This window comes from Trichoderma camerunense (genome assembly GCF_050948025.1).
Source record: "Trichoderma camerunense strain CBS 138272 chromosome Unknown V8C40scaffold_3, whole genome shotgun sequence".
NCBI lineage: Eukaryota > Fungi > Ascomycota > Sordariomycetes > Hypocreales > Hypocreaceae > Trichoderma > Trichoderma camerunense.
Window position 1 is genome coordinate 1,166,128 of NW_028145367.1, and position 18,133 is coordinate 1,184,260.

Below are 18,133 nucleotides of genomic sequence, written 5' to 3' on the forward strand. Positions count from 1 at the left end.
GGAAAAAAACTGCCGTTGGTGAGACTGATCGACCGTCTGCCGCCACCATGCTTGTCCGAGCAGTTTGACACTCACTCCACGCCTGAGGCGCCATCTCCTCGTATAATACTTCGTAGGGCCCATCTTGTAGGGTCGTATCATGAACATGATGTCTCGTATCTCACAAAAAAATAGAAAGAAGACAAAAGAAATAATACCGGTAATAACGAAAGAGGCCATCCCGCCACTTGCCCATGGTATTACAATATGGTACATCAGCCATAGGACGCATGCCGAGGGAGCATATCTTGTATACAGATACAGCCGCTTTCATTGCTCATCGCTCGTACTTATTAGAGTTCACGTACTCAAAGTTCATGTTGGTGTTGAGCATGTGCGCTATTGGGCTTGATCCACATCTCAAAGGAGGAGGGGAAACCGTAAAACTCCAAGTCTCTCTTCTCACAGCACCCACGACGGAGCCGCTATTGACATCTCGAAGCGAGGGGGTTGCGCCGCTTATGCAGGATGCAGTGACCCCCCGTGCGTGCCTCCGCTCACAGGATTTGCTTGCGGACAATGTGGACAATGGAGAAGGCAAAGAAAAAAAAACGGATGTTGTTAGCATTAGCACCCGCCGCCAGCTCGGCCCCTCAAAGAGTCATCTCACCCAGGCTCCTAGCTCGGATGGGGGGCAGTGGTCAGCATAGCTAGCAGCGAGCTGAAACCAAACGAGGAAATGCATGTCGAATGGGAGAAATTACCATCGACCATCTCATCTCGTCGTCTGGTCAATGAGATGCAGAAGGGGCCCTTGTTTACTCTGCATCTGCTGTAATGACTTGCATGCCCAACAGCGCGCGCCATGCGCCGGCGCATCCTACTTGGATGTAAGTGAGGAGTCAAATGTCCCAACGACAAAAGCCCTAAGTGAGTGACATGACTCTTTTTCCTTTCTTTTTCCCTTCCTCCACTTCCACAGTGCAAGCTGGAATTGTGCGGACATGGCGGGTGGAATGTGCCGGCGCCCGAGCCAAAACCAGTCGCAGTCCACCTTCGCTTCCGTGCTCGTAGGTTCAGATGCTACTGTGGACCGTGAAAGAGAAAAAGAGTCGACGAGAATCATAGGCGCCGTAGCATGCGTACTGGTCGCGTCCCCGCATGCAAACGGCGTCTCTTTGGGATCGGCCATGATCCTTCCTTCGTCGACGAGGGATTTTGATAGCAGTTGTAGTCCCGTGAATCGTCTCGAGGGCTCCGCATGGCGCCCTTGGCCACCCTGATTTGCTTGGTGAGCTGCCAGGAGAAAGCAGAGGCCTTTTGATGAGGATAGATCCTGTCTAGGGAAAAGCCGTCGTCCGTCTCTCTTAGGGCCGGGTGTTTCCCCTGGCTGGGAAGGCATACTGTGGCATCGAAACCGTCCTAATCGTTGCAGACATGTAAGTCCCGGGCAATGGTTGGGCAATGGCCTTCAAGTCCGTCCCAAGGGGTCCCCGGAGCGTCCCGAGACGGCGGGCCATGGCTAGGAGTAGAAAATCTCAAAAAGACCCTCCCAAAAGGGGGACCTGAATATCCATAGTTGCCAGACAAAGAGTCGACTGAGTGAGAATCCTCACGCCGTCCAGGAGCGTTGCCTCCATGCGGATGGTGTTAGTGGCTTCGGCGAGCTGAGGTGTGTTGATTGAAAAGTGCCCATACGGCGTCTGATTGGCCCGAGACCTTGGGAGCCAGTGGTTGCCAGAGTGGAGTAGCCAAAAGAGGTCGATGAGACAGAGCCTCATTGGCTCTTTGGCGATGGCATCTGGCCAATCATGGGTGAACGACCAAATTTTCTCAGAAACTGTGCGAGCGCGGCCTTGAAGGCACGAAATGGACTAGGAAGCCCAGAGCTTTGTGTAGGTCCAAGCTGGCTAGCGAGCCCTCGTTTCCGCGTTTCGTCCTGTCTGCTCGGAGATTGATAAGTGACAAAGCTTCTCTTAAACGGCTCTTACAAGCGCTGCTTCCACTGCACGGCACTTGGGGCCTTGCCGCATCTGCGTCCCCCGATCGCTTTTGCCTCTGTCTGCCATGGTGAAAGGGGGTTTCCGGATATCCGCCAGAAGCAGGAGGTGGCGGCTCTTGCTCCAGCATTTGGGACCCTGCAGCGTCTGCATCTCTTGACTGGCTACCGATTCGAGTCTCTGGATTCTGAGATTGGGGGCCATCAACAAATCTGGCCATGTTGCGACGCGGGGGTTGATGCATCTGGCCTGTCCAAGACCCCTTGAGGTCCGCTTGCGGGACGACATGCCAATGAGCGCTGCTGCTGTGCTCTGATTTCCTCACCATGCCGTCGGAAGTATAGACGGCCGGCCAAGCTTACCCAGCGCAGGCGTCTCACGGGCCATGGTTTGGACTCGTCGTCTGATTCTGCGTCGGTAGACAAACATGTGGATGGACGAATCTGACCATGGCAGCTGTGGCTGGAATACGAAAGGTGCAGCGCAAGCCACAGGCGGGCTAGCAGAGGAAGTACCGGTACCTCGACATCCAACGCCTGGCCGATGCACGATAGCTGCAGCTGGGCCGGCGGAGTCAAATCGGCAGCCATCGGCCTATCAAAGGCCTACCAGCGGGCGCTCTGCTGAGATACGATTGAAGTTATTCTAGCTAGGTACAAACTGACTTCATCTGGGTGTGCTCGTATAAGGCCAGGAATAGTCAAAAACCTTGACAAGCCAGGCAAAGGGCGATCACCACAGAAGCAGAAGCATTTACGGTTAGCAGAGGGAGTTGCAGCTGCTCCATAGCGCCTCATGGTAGCACGCAGTTACGAGTACGGATCAGTGAGCTAGCAGCATTAATCCAGTATAGCAACACATGGAGGCATTACCAAAAATAGTAGTTGTGGCCTTACCCAGAAGCTACTGCTACTATTCCATCCTTGTAGATGTTGCAACCTGCAACTAAAAATGACCGGCCATGGATAACTTTTAGTGCCTTGTCGCTCTTACTGGCAGTCATCTCACCCTGGAGTGACCAAACGATAACGACAGCGCTGGTTTTTTCCCAACTTCTCGCCGCTAAAAGAATATCTACGGGCCAAAATAAAACACGTCATTTGAGGCAGCCAACTCGGAAAGCAGACATGCGTCGTCAATAGCAGTTTCATCGTAAGGCCTGATGCGAGGCCATGAGGGCTTTGGAGGCGGTTGGATATCCGGCCGCAGGTGACGACGCTCACTCTGTGGCCACGGTGATGACAGCAGCCACTCAATCCGGATTATCTAAGTGAGGCGACGCTCCAGAATCTCAACTTCTGGGGAGTGTGCTGCGGACGCCCCTCCAAAGACAGGGCAGCGCACACATCGGACGAAAGAAGCGACTTTGGCCACGGCTCGGCACTGGAGATGCATTCAACTCATTGACCTTGCCCCTACAGGCATTCATTACATGGGCCGACCACACCTTGACGCCCCAAAAGCAACAGCAACGTTGGATCGCAAGGCGACAATGTCGAGACAACAAAGCGGCTACGTAGCGAGACTGCCAGGTATGGCACCTCGGCACCCAAACGGCCTGTCCAAAGGGCCGTTCACGAGCCTTGCCAACTTGCCATGCCCAACACAACACTGTCTCAGTGCTCTTTTTCGACTTCAACGTCACGGGCTGCCTCTTGACAGAGTGCCGGTGGCAAATGCAGGCTCCTCACCGATGCATTAGCCGCAACCCCACGTCTCGGGGAGTTTGGGTTGTCAACTTGTACGACGACAGCGTGCATCTCAACAAACGCCTGATGCTAGCTGGGAAACAATGAGCCTACCGGTGAACTCTATGCAGGGCTTGGATAGCCGAGAACCAAATCACTGGAGAAATCTCACCCTGGAGCCTGTCCCCAGAGAGAGGCTCTTTGTGGACCCCACGCCAACGGGTCTTTTCACCGATCGACGAGAGCCAGCGACTCGTATCCAAAGGAGAAAAGCAAGGGTTTATCGCACACTTGCCATTGGAAAAGGCATGGCTCGCGAATGGGCTGCGTGCAATTGGATGCCAAGATTGGATGTACTTTAACCAATATTCTCACATGGGGAAGGATTTTTTCTCTGTGCTACCAACAATTGGAAAACGACCGAGGTGGGCATCCCTTACCGCATGTCAGGTCCCTTTTCCATTTACCTACATCTACTGCTAGCCTTGGTAGTACGAGCACCAACTGTGCACATTGTTGGTACTGTGACAAATCTGTCCCGTCCCTATCAAGAAATATTGATTGTCTCATCCGCCCGCATGCAGCTATCCGGCCAGACAAGACGAGATGGGCATCTCGCAACAGACCAGACGCCCCCCCGTGGCCAGCAGCCATGCAAAAACCCATGGGCAGCTGAAAGAGCTGCATATACCGTCATGGGCTACTGCACGACCTTGTCTCCGGCCCCTGACGTCTTTATGCATCTTGGGCTCAGAGCTTGTTGTGCACCATTTTTGCCAGTTGGAGGTCGATGCCCTGCCCCTCGGTATGCCCGCTATCAATAACGTGGCGCGGCAGACTCGACTCTCGTGGCTGTGTCTGCCTTGCGAACTGTGGCTAACCCCACAGATCTGCCAGCCTGGCATCGGATGCTTATGTAACGCGCGCGATTCCCGCACGGGAGGCAACCAAGCCTCAGGGCTCCACGCGCCACAGAACCGGATCAGGAGGTACCGGCTCGCCACATTTTCTGCTGGACGTGACTTCGTCACCAAGTCGCCACGAAAGTTACTACACGTACAATCGATCCCTTGTCATCCGTAACCAGCCCCTTGGGAAAAACGAAAAAGGACAAGGAGCAAAAAAAAGTTTTCGGAATATTGCCCTTACATCGATACCTAACGAGCCAGGGTCAAAGTTTAACCCCCCTCTAACCGGCGTCTAAAAATTTGATTGCCCTTGTTGATTTTATTCTTGGCTTTCTATGACGTCGTCGCCGTTAGTCGGAGCTTCTCGCCATGATGCCATATTCTGACATGGCTCTGTTTTTCTTTCCCTCGGCGACCATCCCGGCCCAGCGATCACGAGGCCCAATGACTGGCATCAATGGAAGTTTCTTTTGCTGCTTTGTTACACAATGTCCCGGATGAAGAAAGAAGGGAAATGACGCTCAATGCTCTCGTGACCGCTGGGTCATGTGGACAGATGTCTGTAGCAGGTCTACCATCTTACCTGCCTATGGATGGATATGCCGAACCGAACGGTGCCCGAAGAACAGGGTCATGTTTGGCAACAACAGCAGCTGCATCTTGGCCTTGACTCATTCGTGCCCAAATACCAGCATGCCATGGCAGGACATGGCAGGACAGGGCCGCCATGGACACGCCTATGACCTCAACAAAGACGACATGAGCCCGCTCCTGCAGTCGAGGCCAGTGTACTCGTACGAGTGGCTTTCCATTATTCCTTTTAGCAAGGCGAGCTATCAAATCTGGGCCTCTGAATCCTTTCCTTATGCGTCCCCGGCCACCGAAAGCGCTTGAATCTCATTCCCTATAGGTCCAAAAGATGAAACAGTGATATTTCCATCCAATTGCCCCTGCTTCTCTGCTCATGGTGTGGGCACGGAATCTGGCAAATCTATCCAATGAATCCCTCCATCTAAAGGGCCGAGCTCCTCACCTCTTGTCCCCTACAGCTCCTTAGAGACACCCCGCGAAATCCAGTCGGCAATGGACATGACGGTAACCATGGGGTTGACGCCGCTCGCGCTCGGGAACACGCTAGAGTCTGCGACGTACAAGTTCTTGGTCCCCCAGACGCTTCCCTTCGCGTCCACCACGCCCGATTCCTTCGTGGCGCTCATTCGGCACGTTCCCATCTGATGCGCTGAGCCAAAGGCAGTCAGGGGAGGCTTGTTACTCAAAGTGCGGAGGTGCTGTAGCCACTTGCCAAAAGCAGCGTCTGTGAACTCGGGATCTTTGTCTTGGACGTGCTTCTCTTGCTCCGCGGCATTGGGCAGGAACGGCGGCACGCCGGGGTAATGCACTCGAATCTCCGTTGCGCCACCGACATAGGCAATCTTGGCCAGGCCAATGATTCCCTCCAGGTTGTTCTCACGGTCGAAATCAGAAGTCGTGTATTCAATGCGCGGCCCCCCGGTCTCAGGGTCGACAAATACGCGGCCGGAGTCTCGGTCACGGGCAAGCGAGATGAAGCTGCTAAGATGGCGATACTTCATGGTGAGAAGCTTGGAGTCAAGACCTCCATTCCAATATTGCAGTGCAAACGTGATGTATGGCTAGAATTCCACGAGTCAGTCAAGTGTCCAGACTTAGAAAACCACCCGAAGGTGGCTTTTCCCCTCCAATTTGCTGGCTAGTATAGCTACTTACCACCATGCATAAGGGTTCCAACTTTACTCCGTGTCCTTTGCCGTCGAGGTTTTCAAACTCGCCGCTGTAGGTTGTAATGATACCACCCTCCCACGGCCGAGTTTCTTCCTTATGCACTGCTATCAAGCAGTTGACTGGATGTAGATGAAGATTTTGTCCGAGTTGCGGATTCTAAAACAAGGGGGTGAGTTGTGCATGTCAGCGAGTGTGGTTTCACAAAGACATCTCCCAAATGAGTAGAGACGGGAAGAGATGTGATGAAGATGCAACTGGATTGATGTGAAACTTACTTGGATGCCGCTCTTCATCAAAATGACGGGGCTCCAGAACGTGCCGGCGGACACAATGACCTTCTTTGCCTTGATGACAACCTTTCGCTGCGTACGTTGTCCGATGTCCTTGTCGACGCCACCCTCGGCGTCTCTCCCTACCCACAAACCTTCAACGCCCGTCGCTGTCGTGCCGTCTTCGTCAAACAGCACCTTGTCGACGGCGAAGCCCTCCATGAACTCGGCGCCTGCGTCAGCCGCAGCGGGCAGCCAGGCCACCGTCGGGCCCCTTTTCTCTCCCAATCCGCAGCCCAGATGGCAATGGCCGCAATAGTGCTCCTTATTGGCCGTATTCTGAGGAGCAGCGTCTCCGTGCCAGCCCAGCTTGTTACACCCATCGAGCAGTATGTTGTTGCGGAAGTTGTGGCGGATGGCGTCCGTTCCCGCGCCGATGAAGTCCCAGACTCTGTCCATACACTCGTCGAACTCGGGGGACGTGAAGAGCGTGAGGCCCTCGTCGGCCCATTCCTTGCGGACAAAGTCTTGGAGCTTGAAGCAGACGCTCCAGTTGATGGTGCCGCCGCCGCCCCAGCAGCTGGCGGCCGTGATGGCGGTGCTCGTGTCCTCGCTGACGTAGGCGCCGCCGTGGTCGAAGAGGTGGTTGAGGGCGGCCATTTGCGGCATGGGGAGCTGGGAGGTTGGGAAATGATAGCCCTTGTCGACGACGAGGACCTTGTGCCCTGCCTCGGCTAGGTTCTTTGCGCAGACACCTCCTCCAGGACCGGAGCCGACGATGACTACGTCGGTGGTGATTTCGTGCACGTCGTCTCCCGGCTGCAGCTGGATGAACTTGAAGTCGAATCCCTGCACAGGTTTCCAGTCTGCTGGGGCGTCTGAGTAACCGGAGAGCTTCTCGAAGTAAGGGTTTGTTGTGCCGTTTGCCTTGCCAGCTAGAGCGGCGAGGGCTTTTGCCAACCCCCTGAGCGACTGAAGCCTCGCGGTTGTCCAAGACTTGAGGATGGCCTCTCGCACACTGGAGGGCTGCTGGGTGATGGGACTCCAGTAACCGGTCAACAAGAGACTTCCAGCGCGAGTCCTGGTATAGCATTGAGTCAGTCTATCTAGTGACCCAGATTACACACTCTTCTCTTCTCTCATGTCTATATCAATGGCAACTACATGGGTCAAACTCACCCTAATGACCCAAGGGCCTTTGCAAGCTTGTCTTTTGCCGGTGACGCAGCCAAGTTGCGTATGCAGTCGTCCCGGAACGGTGCATGATCAACCGGCCGGAAGGCGAGAAACTCTGCAATTTCCTCTCTGCTCGGAGCGCCGTCGAGCGAGCTAGTGATGCCATTGACAATGCCGTCGAACTCTGCGTCCGGGATGGCAACCTGCGTCTCCTTGTCCGTGACTGCAGATGCCGGGACGTAGGACGGCAGTGCGCCGTCCAACAGTGCCCATAGGATGTCCCATTGGGCCTCGGTCATGAACTCGCTTGAAGGAGTAGGAGGGAGAGGGACAGCCACGGGGGCCTGGGGAGCTGGAGTTGCCATAGTTTGGTCGATATTGTTGGTGTATCAGTTTAGAAGAAGATGACGAATTACTTGGTGAGTTTGCCTATCTTTTGTGTTAGTTTCGGTCTTCCTTAAGCTCATCCTGACAGTTATTCATATGATGGAGAGATCATGGTGGTAAGCCTGAGAGAGAGAGTCGTACAAGTGAGATTTACAGCAAACAATGCCCCTGTCGATGCTGGATCGCTCATCCGCGTGTTACAACGGCAGCAGAAATGGTGGTCCCGCTCTGCAGCTCTCTTGATAGACTGTATATGTCCTTAACCTTGGTTGCCAATGGCAGCTCAAACCGGCGTCATGGATTGTGGTTCACAACTTGAGTCTCTTTTGAGTCATTCAACTAGCGCATGTATTCGCTTGATTGACAAGTCACTCAACAAAACAAGCCACAACACAACAACGAATTGCAAGAATTATTCTCCAAAAAAAAAAAAAAAAAAAAATGGCTGTGGAGAACTCGATGATCTAGAAATCAACCATAAAGTTAAGAAATCCACGTCAGAATATCGGTCGCGCGCGCCAGGGGGTTGGAAGACGGGAAACTGTGGGCAGCGGGCTACTATTCCTTTATAACCACAACTCTAGCCAACTTTTCCAGGATTTTTCATGTTTCTCCTCTTTTGCTCGGTACATTGGTCTACCTACTAGGTAGTAGCATAGGGACCGGGAGTATTTTAACCAAATGACCTCCGCCTCCTCTCCCGGTTTCCCCTTTGTTGGGGTCTGGTGCTACATACTACCAAGGTAACAGCAAAGTAGCGTCCGCGGAAAGCCGATGCTGCGTTTACTTTGCTCAAGGCACATAGTCATGACTAGCGGCTCAGGTAGGCGGGGACCATCTATCCCCCCTCATTCTTTCTGTGTGTCTTCCGAATTGGGTAATGTTTTCAGCTTGTCGATTTTCCTTTCTCTGCGGTACGGCTGTCGGATAGCCGGTGCGGAGTCATGCCAAGTTAGATTGTTGGATTGGCTACCTGTTGCAGTATATGCCTAAAACGATGCCGACAAGCCACGAGTTAGTACGTAAAACTGTTTATTCAGCTTGAGAGCATGAGCATGCCTTACGAGATATCTCATTCGAGTTATGACTTCTAGTCCTGAAGGATTGGACACGAGAAGCTTCAATCTACGTCGAAATATCAAAAACTCCCCAGAAATTCAAGCGATATCTCCTCTTCCCAAACCACAAGTTCAGCTCCCAGACGAAAACCTGCCGTCTCCCTAGCTCGGCATACACCACAAGGAGCTCAGATAGTCACAGGCCTAATGCACAGCTGGACAGAAACAGATCCAAGAGGAATGCGGGGTCGCCACAACCTTGTGCCAGAAAACTCCAGAGGCTAATGCACCTCTCGAAGCTTCAACCACGCCCCGGATATTCTCAAGTTCCCGCGGACGGGATGCCCATGAATCAGAACCCCAGCTCCAACTCTCCCCCCCCCCCCCTGGAATGTCAGATGTATGCTGTGGTCGTGCCTCGGCTGATGCTTCACAGACCCATATTCTCCTCCATGCAAAGACAAATCAGTTGATCAAAGTACATCCTCACGTTTACGGTTTTCACACATCTGCAGCGCTCCACCGCATTATCCAATCCTTCATGCACGCACGGTTCGGTAGGTACAAGTACAAGAATGAATTCATGTTTTTTAGATATCATCTATTTCAACAATGGCCACTTGCCCGATATGCAGGGAGATGAACAGAACATGCCTCCCGGCCAGACTGGATCGGGCAACCGGGCAGTCATACAAGACAAGGACCGCATCACTTCGTTGTTCCGCTCGAAGCCAATCGAGCCGTCCATCGCCAAGAATCAGAATCAGCTTCAAATGCCCGCTTTTCGCCGGGGTAACCTGTATTTAACTCGGGGCTATGCACCAAAACGTGGTTGCCTGTGCACCTCTGGGAGTCCAGACACGGATGCAGTGTCTTCGTCTCTGCTACCATGAGCTCCCCCATTTACCCTCTCGAACCTTGCAGCCTTTCTCTAGAGTCCTATGCAATCGTACCGTAATAACGCCCTCCCCGGTTGTCTTAATCCTCCTCTCCTGTTCATACATGTCTTGATACACCATAGCAAGCCCTGAACCCAAAAGAAGAGAAGAAAACGCAAAGAAAGAAAAAAAAGAGGTTGAAGGAGAAGAAGGAGATGAAGGAGAAAGGAAAGGTAGTGAGAGTAATAGTGTAACACAGGAAAGTAAAAAGAAAGAGTCAATCCCACGACATCCTGACCTAGGCTGCCTAGTCCCAAGGGTATATACTTATCGCCGTTCCCCTCCCTCCCAAGTATATATAAGTGTGTTAGGTATACAGGTTATATGTAAGGAAAAGGGGGTGTGTTGTTTTTTTCTCCGTCCGGGTTCTGGAACCCAAGGTTGGACTTTTTTGGTATGTGTGTTTCTATTATTTTGTCTTCCCGTCAAATCCATTCGGCAGGCATCATAGTGCAACATCAAAGTGGCAAGATGTGACCGACTTGTAGGATCCAACGCCATGAACCGACCGAATGATTTCCCGCGATCCGTGAAGAAAAAGGCACATCATAACGTGGCCGTGACCCGCATAAAAAGGGCTATATTCGCACAATCGCATTCGTAAATCATAGGGCCATAATCGTAGCCGCGTCGCGGGATTTTCGTTCCGCGTGGCAGTGGTGTATATTGCTTCCTTGTCGCAAGTTGTCTCTCCGGTGTCTTTTGGTTTGCTTGCGGCCTGTTACAGAAATTGGTAACTTGACGCCCTTCAACCAGACGTGTCAGCGGTCGGGAATGGAGGACTTGATCCCTTGCTCCTCTTAAAGAAGGGAAAGTCTTTCATTCGAAACCTGCTTGGCCGTTTCTTAAGCGCCTTGCCTTCGGCTCTGCCTATGCTGCCTCCGAGGTGCGAATCCTCGTCTCCTTGCGCCATTTCTCGTTCTCGTTCTCGTTCCCGTTCTCGGCGTGGTGACGTTGGGGATCCCTTGAGGCTGAGAGGCGACATGTTAAACGCAGGGACGCTGAGGGTTCGCTCTCCAGATTCGTTGCTGACGATGCTGGTGCCCTGCGTACTGGGTGACAGAGTCATCTTGCCAGTGGCCGTGCTCGCTGCTTGTGAAGCCCAATCCGCGGGGTAACCAGCGGATAAACTGCCTTCGGTGGTCTCGCTCGTCCGCTGTTTTGTCGATACCAACTTGCCTTCGATAGAATCGTCTGGTCGGTGGCAGGTAAAAGGATCACCATCCGCAGCGTCAAAAGATGAAGGGACTCCAAAGGCCATGCCATTGACGTCCGGGTGCTCGACAGGGGTATGGGGGTCGTGACCAGATTTGGCAGTCGAGGGACTCGGTGCGGGCGAAATCTCAATGTTCTTCATTTCGCTGTCATTTTCGATCGGGTAGCTTCTCGTTCGCCGGTGCCGGACGTTCTCGCTAGCCGCTTCCGCTGCCTTGACCTGTTCCTCCTTCACCTTTTCTTCAAAGAATTTCTTGTTGATGTGAAGCTCCTTGACGGCGTATTCCATGCCTGGCATTATTTCAGCCACGCCTTGGAACAGTGGTATGGCGAACATGTTCATGAACCCAATCTGGGCGTTGGCCAGGGATAGAATGTCCTTTTTCGGGGGGGACATCAAAGACGACTTAATCTCGAGTTCGTCCTCCATTGAGGCTTGTCTTGAAAACTCCTCCGAGAGCATATGCATCCATTTCAGTGCAGTTGATTGACGGCGTGCCTATGAAGGAGTCAGTAAGGCTCGATACATGGTTCTGAAGCCCATGATGAAAGATGAAAGCAAAGGGAAAAGGGAAAGGAGAGGGAGAGGATAGAATGTCAAAGATCGGACTCCTTTGGGTGGGCTTTTCCTCTTCCCCTTCCTTTCTCCATTTTGTTACAGTACATACCACGTTGCTAATGTCTGCGCACTTAATAAGGAGCGAACATGCGAGAACCTTGGCATCTTCAACTTGGCGCCCATTCCAGTTTGCAGGATTCTCCTTCAGCGTCGCCATCTTCTTCATGTAGTCAAAATGGAGACCCATGTCTGTGGCCAAAATGGAGCTAATCATCAGGCCGCGCATCTTCCTGTCTTCGAACACCGCAGGCCAATACCTGCGAAGGATCTGCGAAAAGGCGGCGCAATGGAACGACTCTAGGACAGATCGGTCATTGTACAGCTGCGCTAGCGGGGCGTTCAAGGTGGTGAGAAAGCCATTGTTGACTCCGGGGTGGCCCACGTCGTGGCCAATGGCTGTGACGAGAAGGGTCAATGCTTCGTAGGGGCTGACGAGCGAGGCGATTGGCGATCTCTGCACCTTGGATCTCGGCTGAGACCATGTCGGGTACGGAGGGAACGCGCCAATGTGGACGAGGAAATTGAACGTCGCTTGAAGGACGTCCACCACGTGACGAAAATTATGGTAGGGAACAAAGCTATTGTATGCAGCACGGCATGCGACAAGGAAGCTAATGAGCTGGTCTGAGACTATTGGTCAGGATCAATTCCAGCGGCTGAACGGATGCAGGCATTGTCAAGGAGGGGGGGATGTTGCTTATTGTCTTAGCACCGCCGGGGAAAGACGGGCTCACTTGCGCACACTCACCTGCTGGTATCCGCCACCTCTCGAGTTCCGGGGAGGTCAGGGCATGTTTAAACATCTGCATCGCAGCCACCAGCAGCTCGTCGTCGGAGAATTCGTGGGCATCGAAATGCCAGCGCCCGACGGCTTCGGCAATGATGGCTTGGCGCTCAGACGAAACGGCAATGTGGGCACCGGCAATGTTGTCGTCTTCAGGAGACAGACGACAGATTCCTTTCATGAGGCCAGAGACCATTGCCTCTCGGAGGTAGGCAAAGGGCTTCTGGTCGTTGACGCCAACCCATGATCGCTTGCGGCCCTTTGTAATCTCCATCATTGCCTGCTGGTCCCTAGCGGCGTCCCTATGGGCCTTATAAGCGCATATTTCCAGCGTTGCGATACACTTAGGGCCCAGGGGGCTGATTATCACGTCGACGGCGCCAAGGTCCAAGCACCTCCTTATGAGCTTACGACTGACGGGTTGAGCCGGCAAGGGCTCGGTCGTGCCGTCGGTCATCTGTTCGCGAGTCTCTGGATAGCTGATGATGGGGATGGGGACGACGAGCTTGGAAATGCTTCGCAGGTGGGCCTCGGTGATGAGCCTCTGGAGGAGCGTCAGGCCGTAGAGGTTCTCGTCAGGTGTATGAATCTCGGCGTCGCGGTTGATAAAATTGGGATCGGGAGAGGAAGAGTTTGGGTTGGAATAGGACTCGGGTATCCATTCATCATGGGGCGTGTCTAGAAGAACCATGGTTGGTGTCATGTCCATCATGGACCCGGCTTCGTGAAGCTGCATCAACTTGTCCATGCAGGCGGCGCCGGTGGCACAGACATGAACTATATGCGCGGTATCGTTGGTCAGCAAGGAGCGACGGATGGCCGAGGGAAAGAGAAGAAGAAGAGAAAAGACAAACCGTCACCAAATGTGTCGAGGAGAGGCTGGACGAGTTCTCGAACGCGATCGCGCCTCCAATCGGGGGTAGCGCCTGTCGGCGAGGCCGCGGAATCGTCAGGTATGGCGCGCAGCAGCCGGGCCTCTCCAACGCTGCGATTGACGTAAATGACATGGCATGCGAGACTATCCATGGTGGGCAACGGAAGGCTACCAGTCTCGCGACTGGAGCACGTTGACCACACGGGCAAGGATTACTGCGCGCAAGGCTATATGGGAGGCACAAGGCGACTGGACAATTCGAGCTGAGGGTGTCTCGGAGATTTCGACCTTTGTTCAGCCAGCGTCAAGGAGGAGCGTGGAGCGAGCAGCGAGTCAAAGGCCGCACACGGGAAGAATTGGTAGAAGAAGAGGAGTGAAGCTAGAGCTTTGGTGCGTTTCGGGCGCGCGCAGGTTTCGAAAGGGAGAAAAATCAAAAGGAAAGGCGTTGTTGTGATGGGTGATGCGACAGGGCGGCCGAGGCGACGATGAAGGCGGGACACTTGCTCAGAGGAAGCGCCTAGAAAAATTGGCAAAGGAGGATAAGGAACGAGTCGAAGAAAGTCAATGGCGGCGGCGACGCGGAATGAGGAGCATCCGTCGAGTTGATTCCGGCGACGACAAGAGGGTTAGATTTAAAAGGGAAGAAAAGGGAAAAAATCGAGAACAAGAGAGGGTGCTCCCTGCAGGCACACACAACAGCAAAGTGTGTGTCCGGACAGGTTTTGGGACAAAGTCTTGAATGGTAGGATAAGTGACAGCAAAGGAAAATTAGACGGTAGTTGGTCCAAGGACGCAAGACGCAGCCGCAGCTCGCGGAACAAGCAGAGAAGAGTCGAAGGCGACTTCTGGAGTCGCACAAGAAGGGTGGCTCTTGAGTCTTAGACGCTTGGCGCACGCGGGCGGGTCCAGAGGGGGGTCGTCTGGGTGCTTTAGGTGCCTCTGGGGCCTCTTTGGGGGGCCCTTGGGGGGGATGGCACTGAAGCCCCGGGGAGTCAGATGGTGCGCGGTGGCGGGATGTGGCTGCTGTGGTTCAATGTTGCTTGGCCCGGTGCGTGCGGGCTGCTGGAGCGCTGGGCCTAGCGGACGCAGCAGTGGAGAGCAGCGAGCGTCTAGCGGCGCTTCTAGTTCGTGTCTCGCCCTGCAAGGCCTGGTAGACGTCTTTGTCGCCGGAAAGATTCTGGGCACGACTGGGGGGGCGCAAGATGCAGGCTTGGGCTGCTAGTGTCGAAGTCTGGCGGAGGGGCAAGACGTCAGCCGTGCGAGAAGGATCGGCGCGAGGAGATGCAGCAGAGCGACAAAGGCACAATTGGCACAAGCGAAGACGGATCGAGTTTGCGACTGGCAGGCGAGCCAAGGGCGAAGCGAGTTTGGCAATCAATTTGATGGGATCAATCGCCAACACGCGCGCTGCGACTGAGGGCGAGGGAGGGCGTTGGGTCTGTGTCTGCTTTTGGATTTGCTTTTGGAGCGAGGGGGTGGCAGCGTAAGACGAGACGGCGCAAAATAGAGTCAAGGATAGTAGGTTAGGTTAGGTAGGCAGGAGAGACAAGACAAAAATCGCAAGGTACGTCGATGTAGGGCAAAGCCAGTCGAGGCAAGGAGGAGTGAAGTCAAGCGAAGCGAGACGAAGCTGGGCTGCTGATCGAGGCAGGCGAGGATCATGTGCAAGGGAAGCTGCTCGACGACGCCATGGCTCGACAGCCGTTGGATGCTGGTGATGGCTGGCGATGAGTTGAGGCAGGTAATCGGGGCAACGCCAATGGGGACGGGAGGGAACAGGAGGAAAAGGCATCGATATAAGGCCAGGTCGGGTGCCGAGCCCTATTCCGTGCAGCTTTGTTCCCAGCCCAGTACTTTGCGGGCTGTACCCATATCTCCCGTCTCTGCTGTACATGTACGAGTACTCACACTCACACCTGCACTCAACTCATACAGTGCTCCGTAATATTACGAGTACTCGAACTCCCTACATGTGCCTAATGTAATGCGCCTGCATCTGTCTGTCTGTGCCTGTTCTGTCCTGTCCGGTACTGTACACGTACATCAAATTGATGGATTATGCTGCTATCCCATGTCGTGATCCAATCAGTTCAACGGGCGACAAGTCACGTATGTACATGCATCCCGGGTGCAGCGAGGTACCAAGACTGCCGTACCGTACTCGCACTCACTCACATGTAAGGTTCAGGTTAGGTTCTGTTGGATGGAAACTCTCCATCCATCCAAGCTGTCAGTCGCGTCACTGCAAGTAAGCCGCCCGTGCTCGTTGGCCAGCAAATGTACATGTACTTGTCGTCCCGGCGAGCAGCCCTACATGTCTCCAAGCAGCTACGAGTAATGGCACTTGGAAAGCCTTGGACAGCGCCAATTGCTTCGAGTGCGCACAAGTCGTCGTCGGATCCCCTCCCTGCCGGCGCAAGTACCAGTACTCGAACACGTAGGTCGGGCCAGGGTAGCTCCAGCGTCCAGGATGAGGCAGCTCTTAGCTGTTGCCAGTGATGCAAAGCGCACATCGGCGAGCGCTGAGTGGTCGAGTCGCGCTGCCAGTGCGGAGGTGCTGGTGCATGCATGCAGGTGCAGCGTGCCAGACGGACCACTAATGTACGAGCCCAGATTGACTCAAGCCATGGAAGTCTTCCATGAAGAAAAAGAAGGCTGCAACGAATTTTCTGGCGAGGGGGGGCTTGGGGGGAGTCTAACAATCTGGTCCTTGCACTGGGCTCTGCTGCAGTCCCACCCGGTGAGCATGCAGCCAACCACAGCCCGCGGCAGCCGACAGGACTTGGAATTACGAGAGAGAGAATGCGGGAATATGGCCTGATTGGAGCGAAAGTTTTTATTTTGTTGAGACATCAAAATGTATACGTGTTAGTTACTTTGGAACTAGGCAAGACTTTCAAAAAGAAGAAAAGAAGAAAAAGAAAAAGAAAAAAATCAATAAATCAAGTCTAATCAAACCCAACGGCACGGCAAAAACCAAAAGCACCCCCGGCTGGAAGGAATCCCAGCTCGTGCTTGCTGCACCACTCAGAGCAGAGCAACAGATTGCGCTCGCACTGTGCCGCCCCATGCGCCGCACAGCAAATAATATTCTCCGTATCGCTTCCCTGCGCCCTTGGCCGCACTGATGCATTTTCCTTTTTTTCCCTTCAGGGTTATCTCTTTTATCCCTCTCTTCCCGGATAATACTGCGGGTAGGTATTACCAGGTACTGCACAAGGAGGATTTGCCTGTACTGTACCGCGCGGGTTTGCTTGCGGTCGCGGCAATCTATTCGCATCATCCAAAACAGGCACATTGCGCTAGACCATGCAAGCACGCAGCACCATGGCCGCTAGCAAGTGTCGTGATTGGTCGTTTTGTGGAGAGATAAAAGAGCCCGGTACGAGAGCATGTACCTGCTTGGAGACGGCAAGGAAGAGGGGAGGGCAGACATCAAGGGACAAGAAGGAACATGAAGATGCTATGCTCGAGTCTTGATCAATACTCAGCCTCAGCCGCTCGCTTGACTTTGCCGCATTCCGTATTAGACGGATCTCGGCCGGCCCGATGATGGCAATATCCGTAGAAACGGAACGATGGAAAAAATCAGCCGCTGACAACATGCGTGTCCTGCACTACGAACTACGAGTACACCAACCAGAAAGTCGTCTCCTGCATTTGGGACTTCCAGGTCCAGGTACTCGTATACATACAGGTACTGTAAGGACAATCCCTGGAATGCCTGCCCAAGCTTCCTCACTCTTGTCCAGCTTGCAGCCCAGTTTTGCAGGGGCAGCGCAGCCCAGGGTGGAGATGATGGGATTTCGACTAGGCCGCGGTTATTATGGCAACAACCAGCCAGGGCACTGAGGTCTGTGGATCTGCAGTCTTTCAGCTCGCAGCAAACTGCAGGGGATCATGTTTGAGGAATAAGAGGGGGGTTGAAAATGGGCTCAGCAAGCACGAGGACGAAGCCAAACAGGGTACACAAGGGATCGCGCTTTATCTCGAAAAGGAAAAAAATAAGGACACAAAAGAGGACCTTGAACGAAAGAGTAAGAAAAATATAGGGTATGAGTACGTCAAAGGCGCAGTTTCTGGCGGGTTGGTTGACTCGTGGGCTCCGAAAAGAGCCGGAGGGCCATCGAACGATGGATCGAGTCGACGGCTTGTCCGTTCGGTACGGAGGGCGGAGGCCCGTAGCACGGACAGCCAGCTTCACTCATGTTACCTATCTTTAGAGCCGAATCGTGGAGACGATGAAACGCGCAAGCCCTTTCAGCTAGGGCGCTCGGGGAGCTCGGTCTCGCTTCCTTCTACACTTTTATCCTAGAGTCCGAAGGCGTGAGGCCCGTGAGTACGGTACGGTACTACGACCGTATAATACACGCTACAGGAATAGGAGCTTCGCGTCAGAAAGCCGTGCCCTCCGTGCTCGGGGATGAATGGCGAGACAGGGATTTCGCGGGTACAGTAAGGATTACAGTATTTGTTA

At 53.7% G+C, this 18,133-nt stretch overlaps 4 protein-coding genes across 4 annotated transcripts; 1 reads left to right on the forward strand and 3 right to left on the reverse strand.

Moving 5' to 3' along the window:
• Positions 1-1,578: 1,578 nt before the first annotated feature.
• Positions 1,579-2,836, reverse strand: V8C40DRAFT_235636 (uncharacterized protein). Its single transcript, XM_083213887.1, has one exon. It carries the CDS (start codon positions 2,305-2,307, stop codon positions 1,813-1,815), a length of 495 nt encoding a protein of 164 aa, XP_083077037.1. The 5' UTR covers positions 2,308-2,836; the 3' UTR covers positions 1,579-1,812.
• Positions 2,837-4,723: 1,887 nt separating this feature from the next.
• On the forward strand, positions 4,724-5,422 carry V8C40DRAFT_235639 (uncharacterized protein). The gene has a single exon (XM_083213888.1). It carries the CDS (start codon positions 5,033-5,035, stop codon positions 5,243-5,245), a length of 213 nt encoding a protein of 70 aa, XP_083077038.1. The 5' UTR covers positions 4,724-5,032; the 3' UTR covers positions 5,246-5,422.
• Positions 5,423-5,543: 121 nt separating this feature from the next.
• Positions 5,544-8,344, reverse strand: V8C40DRAFT_141751 (uncharacterized protein). Its single transcript, XM_083211215.1, has 5 exons — positions 8,310-8,344; positions 7,785-8,210; positions 6,612-7,686; positions 6,322-6,492; positions 5,544-6,227 (listed from the first exon to the last, which is right to left on the reverse strand). Exons 2-5 carry the CDS (start codon positions 8,144-8,146, stop codon positions 5,619-5,621), a joined length of 2,217 nt encoding a protein of 738 aa, XP_083077039.1. The 5' UTR covers positions 8,147-8,210; positions 8,310-8,344; the 3' UTR covers positions 5,544-5,618.
• A 2,568-nt stretch (positions 8,345-10,912) lies between these two features.
• Positions 10,913-13,808, reverse strand: V8C40DRAFT_262546 (3',5'-cyclic-nucleotide phosphodiesterase PDE2; the record flags this gene model as incomplete). Its single annotated transcript, XM_083219372.1, has 4 exons — positions 10,913-11,878; positions 12,048-12,628; positions 12,747-13,559; positions 13,637-13,808. 4 exons carry the CDS (start codon positions 13,806-13,808, stop codon positions 10,913-10,915), a joined length of 2,532 nt encoding a protein of 843 aa, XP_083077040.1.
• Positions 13,809-18,133: the final 4,325 nt, after the last annotated feature.